The sequence below is a fragment of the Cucurbita moschata genome, unplaced genomic scaffold, assembly GCF_002738365.1.
Source record: "Cucurbita moschata cultivar Rifu unplaced genomic scaffold, Cmos_1.0 Cmo_Scf00007, whole genome shotgun sequence".
Lineage (NCBI taxonomy): Eukaryota > Viridiplantae > Streptophyta > Magnoliopsida > Cucurbitales > Cucurbitaceae > Cucurbita > Cucurbita moschata.
In genome coordinates this window covers 853948-869908 of record NW_019268523.1, presented here as the reverse complement: position 1 = coordinate 869908, position 15961 = coordinate 853948, and the positions used below count along the sequence as shown (strand labels likewise).

The following is a 15961-nucleotide window of genomic DNA, read 5'->3' as shown; positions in this document are numbered from 1 at the left end:
TTTTTATTTTTTTGTTTTAAAAAATTAAGTCTATGAAATATATGTATATAATAATTTAATAATATAGTACTTTTCCTAATATTCCAATCAATGATTTCAGAATAAAATTAATTAAGAATTTTAAAAAGTGAATAAGTTAAAAGTTAAAGAGAAAAGGGTGAGAGTGAAGAAATCCAAACCACCATTTTTAATGTAATAAACGTTTTTTTTTTAAAAGAAATAAACAAAATTAAAATTAAAAGGTTTTTAAGAAGTCAAACGCCGGCGATTAAAGTATTTGAACAACTTTGATGACGTGTTAAGGAATGCCGGCAATGTTTAAATACTTCATTAATAAAAATTGGGAGAATATAAAATATAATTTTTGAAAATATTCATTAAAATTCATTTGAAAATATAATTTTTTTTTAATATTTCACTGTCTTGTTTTGATTAAAATCCATTTTTAATATGAAAATTTACTTTAGAATATGAAAATTCAAGCACTAATTTTTTTTAATTAGTCCAAAATAATATTTATTTTTTAAAATAATTTTAATTCTTTATTTTATACTTGCAAATATTATTTCCATATTATTAAATTTGAATAAACAATTACTTTTTTTCGACATTTTGCATATTGATTTTCAAACTTTAAATTTTTATTTTTCTATTTTTCTGTGTTAACGTGAGTACAATTGATTGTAATTATAATTATAATTACAATGTATTTCGTTTGAAGGTTGAAATTCCGTCCATACCCTCCTGTCTAGGTTAAAATTGGAAGGGAGTAATATTCCTTGTCTTGTTGACATGAATATGAGGTCCAAATTGTATAAGCAATAAATATAAACAAACTTCCTTTTGAAAAAAAAAATATACAAAAAAAATTGTTTATAAAATAATTTAAAATGTGAAAGTCAGAAGAAAGTAGGATCACACACGCAAGATAAAATAATAATAATAATTAAAAGAGTGCATTAATTGAAGAAAACTTAATTCGTAAATGTTAAGCTATAGTTCGGGTGATTGTTGGATTAAATTACATATTTAATTTTTAAATTTTGAAGTCAAATATATTTGGTTTTAAAATTTTTAAAATTATAAATTTAATTTGAACTTAATTTTTATTACATAATTTCATTAAATATATTAAAATTTTGAAGGTTATTATTATTTTTTCTAATTATTCAATAAAATCCAAAAAATAGTCGATAACTATTCAAATTTGTAATTTAACTAATTTTAATCAACTTTTAAAAAGTTTATTAAACACAAATTAATTGGTTTTTATTTAAAATAATAGTATTTATTAAATAAAATTTATAAAACAAATATTTTATTTAATATGTTAAAATATAAATTATGAAGAAAGGTTAAAAAGAATAAAGTGAAGGCAGAGATAAAGGAGGGAAAATAATTGGAGTATTATTATTATTGTAATTATTTAAGCAGCTTTGCCTTTTTTTCCCAATAGCTACTCACTTGAGCTTTTAAAAGTCATAGCAACTGTGAGCTAAGCCCTTCTGCAACCTCAAAGGAAAACCATGCTTTGTCCCAACTTTTCAACAGATTCTTTCCCCTTTTTCCCTAATTATTAAAATATTATACAATGTCTATATATATATATATATATATAGGTTTATGTGTACATCTATAGGTTTTTAAGTCTCGAAAAAATTAAAATCTTTCTTATCAGATAATCATAATCGATAAGATGTTTGGTGATAGAAATATGAACTCTTAATCATTCAAAGGAATCTTTAACGTGCAAGTACACTAAATCTTCTTGTTACACTCAGATAGGGAGAATTTACTTCGTGTCCGGAATGATGAATATTTGTGAGGCCCCACATTAATCGGAGGAAGAATAAAGCATTCCTTATAAGGGTGTGTTTAAAACTATGAGGCTGACAACGATATGTAATGAGCCAAAATAGACAATATCTACTAACAATGGACTTGCACTATTACAAATGGTATTAGAGCCACGCTAGTCCCCTAGGAGGGTAGTTGCAGGGGAAACGAAACATTCCTTATAAGGACGTGGAAGTCTCTCCCTAAAAGGCGCGTTTTAAAATTGTGAGGCTGATGACGATTCGTAACGAGTCAAAACGAACAATATTTGCTAGATATTTTTGGTATTTGAATTATTGCGAACAGGTCATCATGCATCCCTTTAAACCCTATCTCGAGTTATAGTTCAACTTCAAAAGTAATATTAATGAGGTAAGAGTTAGGCATTCAAGCTTGTAGAGAAAGCAAACTATAAATAATACAAGCAAGTATGAAGCAAAAGTGCCTTAGTGATGAATGACACAAAATGGGTATGATAATTTCTTAGGTTATCCCCCACATCACTCTTCCTCTATTGGCCTCCTTGGTTCAAGTCTATATATGGTTTTAACTCTTAACATTCCTGCTTTTTTTATTCTTATGCCTGTCTTCCGTTTACATTGCTGTAAAAAAGTGAAAAAAAAAAAAAAAAAGTTAAAAGTACGAAGTGTACGCTACACAATTCACTAAAATATTTGTTCAGAGAGCCTGACATAAAGGAACGGATAGTTAGAGTCAGTTTTATCTGAATCCAGATTGATTGTGAGAATGTTTGCATAGTCCACTACACCGGTGAAAATTATCTATTTATATGGTAAATTATAATTTAGTATTAAATATCCTTAGTATATACGCACGTGAATTCTAAATTATTATTATTATTATTTCAAAAAAGGGCGAAGTAAATTGGCCCAGTTGAGGAAAAGAAATAGAGGGAGAGGTGGCAAGGCCACGTTTGGTTGTCTCCATGAGTGGGTAGCAGTCTACACATGGCATTGCTTAAGCATTTTTCCCCACTTCTTCTTGTAACCTTCAAAACTTGTGCCATTCTTACAAATATGTTCTATCCTTCTTTTCCTTCCACTCTACTTTTTCTTTCTTTTATCTATCATATATCTTCCTCCATGTGGGTATCTATTCAATTATATACATCAACCCTTCCATCTCCCATCAAACTACAACAATAAAGTTTCCTTTTGTGAAAAGAATTCGGCTTTTCCGTCTTATCGATAAGCTTTCTACTCGTAAATTAACCTAATTATTGAAGTGACGGGTGGCTTTAAAAGTAAATTTTTGTACGTCTAAGTTAATAAGTTGAGTCAGTGTTCAATAGATTGATGGGTTAAGTTTGGCTTCAATCTATCAACTCGGTTGATGCACGTTTATTTCAAGTTACTAGCTTGTTGATTTCACGACACTTTGATACCACTTGTCACAATCGCACTCTTGATGGCAGTGGACTTGCGATTGTGCGGCACTCACTTTCCAACGACAAGTGAGATAAGTCAATTCGTTCTTACGTCGCCTATGGTCAAGCGACGTATGCTCGAGCTTCTGACCTCGGTTTAAGAGAAGGTTTTAGAAAACGAGGGCAGAGAGAGATTTTGAAAGAGACGTTATATAAGCAAGTAAAAGAGTAACAATAACGGCTCACAGTATATAACATTGGGCAGGGATCTATAATTGAGATTTTATCTTTATATTTTTTTTTATATAAATGTTTGTCTAGCATTGTTATGAGATGTGGAGTTATTGTCATTTTGTGTTTATCTAGAGGCTATTAGGAGAAACTGTGTAAGAGAGATCTCGTACTGTGAGACAGTGAGATTTTGCAAACACTTTAGTTATAATGATTGTCTCTCACCCGTAGATCCCGAACCATTAAAACAAAATTGTCTATGGGGATGACGGAAGGCATAAGGATTATCAAAAAAAAAAATTTGAATATTGAAAATGGGTTGGCGCGAAGAACAAAGAGGACGGTCCAATCCATATCAGAAGAGTGGACCCGGTTCGGTAAATAATTGAGAAAAACGTCAGCTTAATGGCCCATATCCCTCTTTTTTTCAAAACTTTCCCCATTTTCCCGCCTACTTTTATTAATGTTTATCTATTCTAATATTTATTATATATTTTCTATAAAATAAAAATTATTTTTTAATTTTGTGTTGAATAAAATTTCAAATTAATATTATTTTTATTTTAAAAAATTAAAGACATAATTCAGAAACTAAATTGAATTATTATTATTATTTTTTGTCTACATTTATTGAACTAATACTAACAATAAGGTTAAAAAAGTAATTTTCGTCCTTAAATTTGTAAATTTATTCGATATAATAAGTTAAATTTGTAATCTGAGTTAATAAATAGATTAACGAAGAGGCGGTAAGATGAGAAAAAGGGTGATTTTGAAAAATGGAATCTGAGTTGTTCTCGTTATTTCCACCGTTTTGATTATCAAGTGTCATTTAGTCTCCTGTCTCTACGCTCCCTGTTACTGTAATCTGTTCTTGTTCTTTCAAAAAATTTCTCATTGTCCTCTACGTTTCTTCGCTCTCGATCTGCCCCCACTTTCCCGCAATCAATCACACTTGCTTTTCAACTTTCCGACTTACGATTGAGTTCCAGATCTCTTTGTGCTCTTCATCAACTTCGAAGTTCATCAGGTACTGCCTCCTCTGCTTTACTTTTTCTAATTTGTTTCAAGGATTGGTTCGGCTTGTGTGTTGTTTTTTGGATTTGGTGTTGTTTTGGAGTAGATTTTTTGGTGATTGCTTTAACCTGCGAAGACTCCTTTTGGTTTGGGTGATCTTGATGAAATTAATTTCAGATGTGTAGTTTTGTTGATGGATTCTGCATATTTGATTGTACTTTTAAATTTATAGCTGTGTTTGCTTAATTGTTACTATATCCATGAAGGAATTGTTCAAGGCTCTTCTTCGAACTCTGTGTTGAATGTATTTTCCTGATTGAAGGATTTCCTGCAGATTCTTCGATCGTGCTTGTGTTCGTATGGAAAATCCGGAATTGAAGAATCTGAAACCATTTTGGCCTGAGGCTGACATTCAGAACAGATCTAAATGGCTATCAGTTAGTCTTGAAGGTAAGCAGTATTTATGATCGAATTTTCTGGTTCCTTGTCCAAGCCTAACGCAATAAGCCTTCGTTCTTTAGTGGTAGGAAATGTTATCAGCTCAAATCGGTTTCTACATGTGCAGAACCTTCTTCTATTACTTTTCTCGTTGTCACTAAGATTGATTTGTGTTCTATAATTTTGGAAATAATGAAAACAATCAGAGAGCTTTTCTCTCGCAGAAATGAATCGGAGTGTCGAGCAGATGCTGAAGACGATCAAAGATAATTGTGACAACTTCCCGAAAAGCGCTGATATGGATTCACAAGTCGAGGAGTTCTCCCGCTTGTATCAATCGTTGCTTGAAAATCTGTTGTCGCCGGAGCTACAACCGCAGGTGCCTTTCTATTCTGATTGTGGATCGCCTCAATGTACTCCGGAATTAAGTTCGGACCAAAAACAGGGTTTCAATTTGTCCTGCAATAGAGGCTTGGACATCTCTTTAGATTCCGGTGGTGGTAGCTCCAGTCTTTCTCTGAAGGATGGAACTGGATCTTCTTCTTCTTCATCGGACTCCGAGTCAGAATCTTTCAGCTCATCTGTTGACAATAACTATGTGGTTTCACGGGCTGAAAGAGATGGCCAAGGGCCAAAGAAAAAATTTCTTGGTCTAGAAACTGAGCTTTCAAACATTGAAGGGGCCTTTTGGGTGGGTGAGGAAGATAAGTTAAATTATCATGAGTTGCACGAAAAAATCGCCAGGATTGAGGAAGAACTAAAGGTTTCAAATGCAAAGCTTCAGTCATCTGAAAATGAGGTTGCTAGATTAAAGAGTGAGCTTGAAAAGAATGAAACAGCAATGTCGCTATCAGAAGGACTGCAGGCCCAGCTTGAGTCGGCTGAAAAAGACAAGCAAGAAATGGGGGCTGACCTTCAAGTGTTAAAAAGACGAGTTGTAGAATTGGAACAACAAATAGAACAATTGGAAACTCGGGTTTTGCAATCTGATTCCAAAATTGAGATATTGATTGAAGAGTTGGAAATGAGCAGAGAAATACTCAAAAGCTCAGATGACAAGATCGCAAGGCTCACGCATGAACTCGAGATTACAAAATCTGACCACCGTTTACAGATCAAGGAATTAGAATCAGCTTTTCAAGTGTCACAGGAGCTATTTAATGCTGAGAAAGAACAGGTGCAGGCTGATGTTCTCAGACAAGTTGAAGCTGATAAAACTGAAATGCGAGCTCTCCACAACTCTCATTTGACAAGTTTGCAAGGAGAAATTAGTCAGTTGAAGGAGGAACTTCTTGTAAAAAGCCAAAGTTTGTCAGCTTTGAATAGCAACCACGACGAACTAAAATTAAAATATGATATGCTAATGGCTGAGAAAGATGAGGCGACTGCCATGGTTCACACACTTGTAGCAGATAAAGAATACAGAGAATCTCATGTCCATGAATTGGAGAGCCACCTGCAACATCTACAAGAAGAGAAGGAGGGCTTGATTGCAGGATCTGAAAGCCAGAACAAACAAATCGATGATTTGAAATTGGGGCTCTCAGAGATGCAGGAAGAAGTGAATAGGCAAATGAATATGATAGAGGATGGGGCCGAGAGGAAAAGGGAGGCCATAAGGCAGCTCTGTTTCTCTTTGGAGCACTACAGGAGTGGCTATAAAGAGCTTCGTGAAGCATTCATTGGGCACAAACCACGCCAGGTACTCTCATAGGTCTGTTGCCAGTATAATCTTTAAACTTATTACCATGTCAGTTTTTTCTATTGTGCACTTTTATGAGTTTATGAGCAATATTATTCAGTTGATTTTTGAACATGGTTTAAGAATTGAATATTATGGTAAAATATTTAGCCCAGTTGTAAGGATGATGAATATTTGACGGCTTTGGTTTAAATCGAATGAGTACATTAAATTACAAACCACACACAAAATTGCCCTTGAGATATACAGGCAGATAAAATTTGATGTGAAAACTGCTACGTCTTAGTCAAATTAAGCTCGTGTTGTGGGGTGAAGAAGCCAACTTTTGGTGAGCCATTGAGGGGCTTCTCGAATTGCACAAAAACAGATTCCTCTGTGATGATCCAGTTCCCATCATCTGACTTCTCTGAAGATTTTGAACAACTCTAAAAAACAGAATACACAACATGAAGGAGAATTCAGTTAAATAACGATAACAAAATCAGAAAATCGTGTGGTTAAGCATAATTGTATAGTACAACCGTGGTACACAACTAGAACGATGAATAAGTAATGATAGATTACGAAAAATAACGTGTGAATGAATAATCTAAACCATCCCCACAAAAATAGCATGCAAGGCGAAAGTTAAAGTCATCAACCTTTGAGGTGGTAATTTGTATTTTATCGATCCAATTATGTTCGAATTGGTAGGAACAAATCATCATTTATTGGAGATATTGGTCAAATATAACTAAGAGCGAGCAAGTTCTCTCTTTTAAGTAGAGTGGGGTGTTGTGTGTGAATGAGGATAAATTGTAACAGCCTAAGCCAACTGTTAGTAGATATTGTTCTCTTTAGACTTTCCCTTCTAGGCTTCTCCAACGCATCTAATAGGGAGAGGTTTCTACGTCCTTATAAGGAATGTTCCCTTTCCAACCAATGTGAGATCTCACAATTCACCCCTGTTAGCACACCACCCGATGTTTATCTCTAATACTATTTCGTAACAGCCCAAGCCACCGTTAGCAGAGGAAAAGCCTAGAGGACAATATCTACTAGCGGTGGGCTTGGACTGATACATAAATGCATCACCAAAACAAGAAGTTATTTTCTTTATGAAAAAAAAAAGATATTAGTATTACTCCTCTATCGTCTCAAAAGTAGCTTAAAAACATTTTCCCCTTTTTTTCCTCCATAGAATAAGCCATTCCAAACAAGTCCTTCATCTACCTACTTTACTTTAGACTATAAAAAAAAGGAAAAGAGAACTCACTTCAGAACACGTATGTACCAAAAGCGTCATCCAGTTCCAAGTCTCCAGCAACTGTTTTTGACTTTCATCAGCTGCTTCCTGCAGAAAATATAGCAGTGGGGGCATTAGCTGCATTTCAAACTGCCTTGATCCACCACATGCCTTGCACTTCCCAGCTTCTCCGTCCTCAGCTCTAGCCAAAATCGGCTTCCCACCATACGAGTGTCTGAAAATACCGACAGGACAAAAGTTAAAAGAAAACGGTTTTATAAATATATCGATAGGTTGCGATCAACCTAATAATGTTAATAAATTAATGGGCTAAACTGTACACCAAAACTTGTACTCACAATCCATGGAAAACATAAGTCTAAATAATAAGATGATAAGAAAACAATAGATTACGGGAATATAATACCTGAAACATTGTTCTGGAGATGCATCCAATTTTTTCTTGAACTTGAGGTAAGTTCTATCAGCAGTAAGAGCCTGGTCATATTCGTAACCTTCTTCTGACCACTTTTCTTCTTCCGCATCACTTAGATTCTCCTTTATAGAGAGTGATGCATAATTGTTACAGATAGAAATATCCTTCGAAGATGGTTTGTCTTCCATATAGATATAAAAGCATGGTACCACTGCAAACGAACAGATGTGATACAACATTAAAACTGTTTCTAAATCCACAAATGAAACAAATAAATAGTGAAGTAAGAAGTGAACAACAGTGCTTGAGATTTTCAAATATGAGAGGGTGTAACCGCCCAAACCCACCGCTAGTAGATATTGTCCTCTTTGGGCTTTCCCTTCTGGACTTCCCTTCAAGGTTTTTAAAACGCGCCTACTAGGGAAAGGTTTCCACACACCCTTATAAGGAATGCTTCATTCTCCTCTCCAACTGATGTGGGATCTCATAATCCAACTCCATTGGCGGCTAGTGTCCTCACTAGCACAACGTCCCGTGTCTAACTCTGATACCAATTGTAACAACCCAAACCCACTGCTAGAAGATATTGTCCGCTTCGGACTTCCCCTCAAGGTGCTCAGTAACTTCCTTGGCCTTATAAGGGATCTCTTATCCCTTCCCAGTACCTCCTTAAAATCGCTCATTTCTAATATTTCTTGGTTTCTATCAAAAAGAATTGGATAATCCAATTACACTACACTGTCCTTGGTCAAGTTTATGCTCTGCAACAAAACCAGTTCTAAAACCAACGAAAGAAACTAAGCGACGAAGTTTGTAGAGAGTTTTCTTAGTGTCCAGACACCATACCTGGTGTTTTCACATCAACCACTCTTGCTGAGCTCAAATTCGAACTATTTGAGACAGTCTTTGAATGCAATTTACTAGGAGTTCTCTTGGCATGAGAAACTTCAGTTGCAACCTCTGAAAATGCCCTTTCTAGCTCCTCTAAATCCACTTCTTCATCGTTTTCGTCATCCAATTGCTCCCACCAGTTGGTCGTTGGAGCTGAAGTTGATGTTGTCAAAGGGCCAATTTCTTGAGAAACTTCGGAGAACTCCTGATCATGTGCCTTTTGAACACGAAGAACTCGCCAACTGCACACCCCAAGAGAGGAAAGCCAAAAGGCATATTAGAGCTATAATAACTGATACTCCATCAGCCAAATAGATTAGGGGAAAATTAACACTGACCCAAGTGAACTGCTCCCACATTCTGGAGTTAGACAACCAAAAACAAGGAGGAGACGCTCATCTATCCTTGTTCTTTCTATGGAAACTGGAGCATAAATCTTCAAGGAAGCACAACTACCATAACTATAACTACTTATATATATATATATAAGGGGAAAATATAAGTTACAAAATTTAAAAACATGAGATAAAATCACCTGTAAAACAAGGCATAATTTATTTCCACACTGAGAACAGTCTAGCAGAGTGGGATTGACATTTTGAAAAGGTAAGTCCTGTTGAAGCAATCATCAAATTTACTATTAAAAATATATACACACCCATACTTAAGGATATCATCTACACCAGCAACTTACAGGAAGCCCCCCAACTTTTGTAGTATAATGATCAGAGGCTTCAAGATTATCATCAGCCCAAGGCCCTGGAAAACCTAGAATCACTTCACCCATCGCTTACCTCTGCTAAACAATTAACAAAAAAACTCTTTGCTTCTTGATTTTCTTCTTCGAAGGTGAACAGAATAACCAACGTAAACCAAAAAAAGAAACAGAAGAAAAAATTAAAACCTCGGGTATCTAAAAGATGAGATGCGGCAGTGCTATCTCACCAACGGCGCGGGTTAGGGGCTGAGCCACTATGTTTCTGAGAAAGAAAACGACGATAAATAATTCTGATTGGTCGGAGAGGCGAGAGAATGTGAGAGGGAGGGAGCGGCGGCGATTTCGTCGGAAGGATGAGACTGCGGCAGCAAAAATTGCAGCGGCACGGCGTGCCGCGGAGCAGTGTGCAGCGGCTGGTAACAGAAGGGATGGGGCGGGTGAGAAGGGTTTAAGAGAAAAGGAAAGCTAGGATGGTTAAAATAATTTTAAAAAGAAATTAATTTAAGTTTAAATTTATTTTCAGATTCCATTTAATTTTTAACACAAAATTAGTTAAATAAAATCGTTTTTTTTCTCGAAAATAGTATTAAAGTTAACCCAAAAAATCACCTAATTTTTAAATAAATAGAGTAAATAGAGATGAAAAATGTATTGTATTTTTAGTTAGAAAGAATATTTGTAAATATTATTTTATTATTTTTATATTATTAATTTATATAAATTTAAAGTCAACATTACAACAGCTATGTAAATTTAATGTTTAATGTTTAATTTGATGAATTTAGAAGTAAAATTTAAAAATTCAAAATTATTAATTAAATTTATTTTATATCGATTTAATAGTCAATTTATTCCATTAATTTGGGTCCAAGGTTTCCATTTATTTATTTATTTATTATTATTATATTATTGAAGTAACAATAATTTAATTTTATCTCACACACTTCAAGCATGGCAAAATTTGTGGCTAAGCCACCAAGAATTCCAAACAATCGGTATCATTATTAAATAGCAACCGATTTTCCTCTCACAAGCTTATCAACAATTTTGGAAAACAACTAGGAGGTGGAGTGGTCCCCACGATGACGTCACCCATGTACAATCCCGAAAACACTTCATTTTGTAATATAATAATATTTTTTTAAGTCTACGAGGCAAATTTACTAATATCTTAGGCACGTGGCAGGAATCAATTGGATTCCCTTGGTCCAGTCAACCCCGATATTTTTTTCCCATTTTTTCCGTCTGAAAAGGAAAACGGCTCCGTCCTTTGACTTCAATCCCTCCCATAGAGCTTCTTCTTGTTCTTCTTTTGCTGCGGGATGGGCATTATTTGTCTCTTTCTCGGAGGGAATGATGAACTCAGGGCCTGGACTTATCTCTCCTTGAGGAACTGCGAGGATTTTGGAAATTTCGTTTTGGTTCGTCTTGTTCTTATGCTTTGCGTATAAGAAGAGAGTTTCATGCAAAATTTATCGTGCTCTCTGTTGTCCACAGGTTCTTATCTCTCTCTCTCTCTCTGCGAAATCTTCCGTTAACTATATTGTTTTGTGTTGGTCTCATCTACTGTACAGATTCCTGTTTGATTTTCCTCGATCTGGTCAATGTTCTTGGAGCGTGTTCTGTTTTTCAATTTCGGAATTGTTTGGATGGCGTGTTGTTTAATGGTTTTATTTGCTCTTTTATTCTCATTTCTTTCTGAATTTTGTGGATTCTCTTCTGCCTTGCTCATGTGTTGGAAATGAACTCGTCGTTGCTTTACTTGTTCTTGTCTCATTTTCTGAGCTAATGCTGTGTAATCCGAGAAGTAGGGATAATCTGATGGTTTGTGAAATTAGTGCTCATGTGGTGTTAAGATTGAATTGGTTATTGAAGGTTTGACTTCTCTTTATGATTTCTGATAGATTGAAATATCCTAAATTATCAAATATGAAATTGAACTTTTAGATTTGGTATGCGAAATGGTTTGGTGGTGATTTAAAACTTTTGTGTTCCTTTATAATTAAGTGAATGTTTAAATGCTTATGTGACTGCAGATTTATGGAAAGTCTTCATTTATTCCTGAGGTGTGGGCATTAGGTGTTTGGAGTGACCAGTGTTTTGAGCATTATGGCCACTGGATTGACTGCTAAAATTCGATTGGTTAAGTGTCCTAGATGTCATCGGCTTCTTCCGGAGTTGCCTGATATTCCTGTTTACAAATGTGGTGGATGTGATGCAATTCTTGTAGGTAAATACTCCTCCTGCATATCTAACAGATTAGGTAGCTTTCAGGGGAACTAACTAAAGCCACGACCTTTCATTTCCATTGTGCAAGTATGTTTCGGATTTTGATGCTTGAAGTTTGAAAGTTTTAGGAGAAGGGGGGAAAACGACTTTTATATAGGGCATTTTGTATGAACACGTCTCGAGTTCTTATATCTTTTCTATCTTTTGCATTTTTGTGAGATCCCACATCGGATGGAGAGGGGAACGAAGCATTTATTATAAGTGTGTGGAAACCTCTTCCTAGTAGTCACTTTTTAAAAATCTTGAGGGGAAGCCCAAAGAGGACAATATCGGCTACCGGTGGGCTTACAAATGGTATCAGAGCCCGACACTGAAGGAGAGGTGGATTGTGAGAACTTATCTCGATTGGAGAGGGGAACAAAACATTCTTTATAAGGGTGTGGAAACCTCTCCCTTTTTAAAAACCTTGAAGGGAAGTTCGAAAGGGAAAGTCTAAAGAGGACAATATCTGCTAGCGGTGGGCTTGGGCTGTTACAATTTTACCTACATGTGATAACTATTATTCTTTTTTGAATCTCTTGTCGATTTACCTTGATCCTTCTTGCAGCTAAAAGTCAAAGAGAGAGTTCTCACGACACGGAATTGGGCTCACAAAACAGGGATTCTGCCCAGAGGCGTGAAGTTGACCCCCTTTCTGTGGAGAGGCAGCCTAGCATTTCAAACCACGAAGCAATTATTCCACCCCATGACGAGTCTACTTCTGGCTTAAACAATGGTAGAGATGCAAATGAATCTGGAGAAAGGAGTAACGAGGAGCTTGTTCATTCATCTTTGAGCGTGCAAAGGAATGCTAGAAATGATGATGGATCTCATCATGAGAATGACGAACTCTCTGATGGAGATCTCTTAAAAGCAGAGGTAGCTAGCATTTCTTCATCGAGTCATGAAGCTATTAATTCATCTTCTGGTGAGTATGTCGTAGATCCTGATGTTGAGGAGGTCCAAGATGAATCTGGAGATAGTTGCCTCGAGCATCTTGTTCATAGGAAGTTGGATGAACGCCAAAGCTATGCTGGAAACAACAATGAATCTCGTGCTGGTAATGGTGAGCTCCCATGCAGAGATGCTCCAGAACCAGAGGAATATAGCATTTCAAGTCATGAAGCAACTATCCCATCCTCGAGTGCGAAGGATCGGAAGGAATCTGCAGGTGTTAGTCAAGAGCAGCTGGCTCATATTAAGTCAAGTGAATGTCTAAAGAATGCTAGAAGCAATGGTGAATCTCAGGCTTGCCACGACGAGCAGCTGAGCTGCTCAAATCAATCCTATTCTAGAACTGAATTTGCTTCTCATGAGAATGATGAACTCTCAGGACCAGATCCTACAAAAGCAATAGAAACTAGCACTTCAAGTCATGAAGTAATAACCGTCCCATTCTCGGGCGAGTCTGTTTCGGATCCAAATGATGACAAAGATCAAAAGGAAGAAGAAGACAACCATAGTGAGGAACTTGTTCAGGTATCTTTGAATGAAGGTGTTAATCGTGAAAATGACAAGCTCTCGAGTCGAGACCCTTCAGAAGATGAAAGGCTTGATGAGATCTTACTGTCAGGAGAAGGAAGTCCAGAAGCTGATGATAGGAAGGAGATTCATTCTAATTTAGCAACCTCAGGTAATTTGATTGCTGTAGCTACGAGTTCGATTATTTATCCCGATACAAAAGTAGGGACAAGTAATTCATCTAAGAATCTTTCTCCTCTTGCTGAACGAGCAGAGGCACCTGAGGAAACTATTAGCCATGATTTTGATCATCACATTCCTGTAGAAAATTTTGGATGTATGGAAGTGAATCAATGCTCTGAACCTAGTGGTGCCCTTCCTGGTATGGTCAAATCTTTAACAACCAAAAGTTACTTAGCATACGATGGAATGGATGATCGGTTCTCGGACCGTCATCGACGTTCATTAAAGAACACTCATGAAGCCGTGAACTTTCTTTCCACTGTAGAAGGTCCAAGAAGGCAAGAGTCGTTGATGAAAAACAACGCAGTGGTGAGAGATTCTGACATTCCAATTGAAGCAGGGAGTTCCCAGGAAATTTTGCCTCACGAAAAGCATTACGACGTAGCATACCTTGAAAGGAATGAAAACGATATGCTGCAACATAGAAGACATGGTATTTCAATGCAAAGTAGAAGCAGGTTAAGACGAGAGAAATACCAAAGTAAGTCGTTGTTGCTCAGAAGCAACCTCGAAGGTGACCGTGAAAATGGCAGTGCTTCGAATTCCACGATCAACGAGCCCCATGATTCAAGAACGCATTCATCAGAAAATTTTGTAGACCCTGATGAGGAAAAGGTTAGATTGTTGAGAATGGTTTATGAACTGCAGGATCGGCTAGAGAAAAGCCGCAATCTAAATACGAACACCGGTGGACGGGTATCCATGGGATCCGTGCAGAAGGATACATGGGCACCAATGTACAACAATCAACAGATTTCTCAGGAGGAAAGCTGGCATGAATCAGAGCATCCTTATTACTTCCGAAGAAGTGGACCTCAAACTAATTATCCCGGACAACATTCTTTGTCACGGATGACTTCTGCTGCAAAGGCTGTCAGTGGTCCTCAAAATAATTGCTTCAGCATGGAACAGTTCCCTGACAACATCCCTCCCTCGATGCAGCGGCGTTCATCTGAAGTCTGGCATAATCGAGGGGCCCGTATGGCGCATATCGATCACGACTATTATAGTCAATACAACTCATGTGCATCTAGTCCCCAACATTTCCATTGCACGCAGTTGTCTGCAAGGGGCATTCAAACGCAGTCTGATCAGTTGAGTCATGGAAATCTTGAGATGAACTATTTGAGAGAGAAAAGACATTTGGCCAAGCATCATCTACGGCCTATGGCTGGAGGCGCCCCTTTTATAACTTGTTACCACTGCTTGAAGTTACTGCAGATTCCAGCAGAATTTCTCTTGGTGAAAAGGCAATGCAGTCGGCTCAAGTGCGGTCATTGCTCGAAGGTTCTCGAGTTTTCTCTTCGGAACCGAACGCATATTGTTCCATATATACAGAATGTTGCAGAACCCCCACCATATGAGGCTGAGGAACGCAATGACTATGCAGACAGATGTGATACAACATTAAAAGTGTATCAAGAAGAGACCGATAAGTTGTCGTCCAAGTCAGTTCCCCTGCTTCATCGGCTCATGGGGTATTCTTCTCCAAGCCAAGTCTTTAGAGGTTTAGATGCATCAAGAAGAAGCATGCAGAGGGAATACTAAGGTAGTGTTTGGTTGAAAGTCTTTAGAGCTGAGGAACTGATGAAGCTGAAACGATCGGGATCTGCTAACGTTACAATGCATTACGAGCTCGACAATGTTCTCCACTCTCTCCCACGTAGAATAATGTATGTAAAAATCCATTACAGATATGAACTGAAGAGGGGTGTCAATATGTTCGTTAATAATAGAGACAGGAATCAGTTATGTAAAAGGCTATGTATATTACATTCTTGTTCATATGTAGAAGGGAAAAGACAATTGTATTTCACTAATTGGAGCAATTAACTGGTTAATTATAATTAATTTGAATACTAATATAATTTCATGTTTTAATTTAATTAAATTACGGTTTTAATTATTTCATTTTAATTAATATATATATGTTTTTTTTTTTTAATAATTTCTTACTTCTTAGTTCTTTAAAAATTTAAATTAGGAAGGTAAGTTTTATATGAAAATTACTTAAATTAAATATTCAAACTTTTTACGTTATTCATATATTATGGGATTTATATGAAAAAGAATCATATTTTTTATTTATGTTAATAAGAAATTAATAT

At 36.2% G+C, this 15961-nt stretch overlaps 3 protein-coding genes across 9 annotated transcripts; 2 read left to right on the top strand and 1 right to left on the bottom strand.

The window, feature by feature from the left end:
- The first annotated feature begins 4211 nt into the window (after positions 1–4211).
- Positions 4212–6784, top strand: LOC111445431 (protein NETWORKED 4A-like). Of its 2 annotated transcripts, none has more exons than XM_023083807.1 (3): positions 4212–4484; positions 4806–4921; positions 5134–6784. In XM_023083807.1, exons 2-3 carry the CDS (start codon positions 4831–4833, stop codon positions 6621–6623), a joined length of 1581 nt encoding a protein of 526 aa, XP_022939575.1. In that variant the 5' UTR covers positions 4212–4484; positions 4806–4830; the 3' UTR covers positions 6624–6784. The 2 variants fall into 2 exon arrangements, with proteins under 2 accessions (XP_022939575.1, XP_022939576.1); XM_023083808.1 differs by having other exon boundaries at positions 4794–4921.
- On the bottom strand, positions 6722–10338 carry LOC111445432 (programmed cell death protein 2-like). Of its 2 annotated transcripts, none has more exons than XM_023083810.1 (8): positions 10068–10338; positions 9858–9962; positions 9699–9776; positions 9502–9599; positions 9119–9405; positions 8264–8483; positions 7867–8071; positions 6722–7036 (listed from the first exon to the last, which is right to left on the bottom strand). In XM_023083810.1, exons 2-8 carry the CDS (start codon positions 9948–9950, stop codon positions 6887–6889), a joined length of 1131 nt encoding a protein of 376 aa, XP_022939578.1. In that variant the 5' UTR covers positions 9951–9962; positions 10068–10338; the 3' UTR covers positions 6722–6886. The 2 variants fall into 2 exon arrangements, with proteins under 2 accessions (XP_022939578.1, XP_022939577.1); XM_023083809.1 differs by having other exon boundaries at positions 9858–9959.
- Positions 10339–11163: 825 nt separating this feature from the next.
- LOC111445619 (protein ENHANCED DISEASE RESISTANCE 4-like) lies at positions 11164–15676 on the top strand. Of its 5 annotated transcripts, XM_023084124.1 has the most exons (5): positions 11164–11378; positions 11918–12111; positions 12718–13782; positions 13885–13992; positions 14122–15676. In XM_023084124.1, the coding sequence occupies exons 2-5, from the start codon at positions 11991–11993 to the stop codon at positions 15399–15401; spliced, it is 2574 nt and encodes an 857-aa protein (XP_022939892.1). In that variant the 5' UTR covers positions 11164–11378; positions 11918–11990; the 3' UTR covers positions 15402–15676. The 5 variants fall into 5 exon arrangements, with proteins under 5 accessions (XP_022939892.1, XP_022939889.1, XP_022939891.1 ...); XM_023084121.1 differs by having other exon boundaries at positions 13885–15676; XM_023084123.1 differs by having other exon boundaries at positions 12718–13992.
- Positions 15677–15961: the final 285 nt, after the last annotated feature.

Bases quoted from the DNA above. Each gene is read 5' to 3' on its own strand.
- LOC111445619 (XM_023084120.1), top strand. From the start codon at position 11,991: ATGGCCACTGGATTGACTGCTAAAATTCGATTGGTTAAGTGTCCTAGA. The intron at 12,112-12,717 runs GTAAATACTCCT...TCCTTCTTGCAG, and splicing joins ATGTGATGCAATTCTTGTAG to CTAAAAGTCAAAGAGAGAGT.
- LOC111445432 (XM_023083810.1), bottom strand. From the start codon at position 9,950: ATGGGTGAAGTGATTCTAGGTTTTCCAGGGCCTTGGGCTGATGATAAT. The intron at 9,406-9,501 runs GTCAGTGTTAAT...TGGGGTGTGCAG, and splicing joins TGTGGGAGCAGTTCACTTGG to TTGGCGAGTTCTTCGTGTTC. The intron at 8,484-9,118 runs GTATGGTGTCTG...GTTCGTTTGCAG, and splicing joins GGTTGATGTGAAAACACCAG to TGGTACCATGCTTTTATATC.
- LOC111445431 (XM_023083807.1), top strand. From the start codon at position 4,831: ATGGAAAATCCGGAATTGAAGAATCTGAAACCATTTTGGCCTGAGGCT. The intron at 4,922-5,133 runs GTAAGCAGTATT...TTTCTCTCGCAG, and splicing joins GCTATCAGTTAGTCTTGAAG to AAATGAATCGGAGTGTCGAG.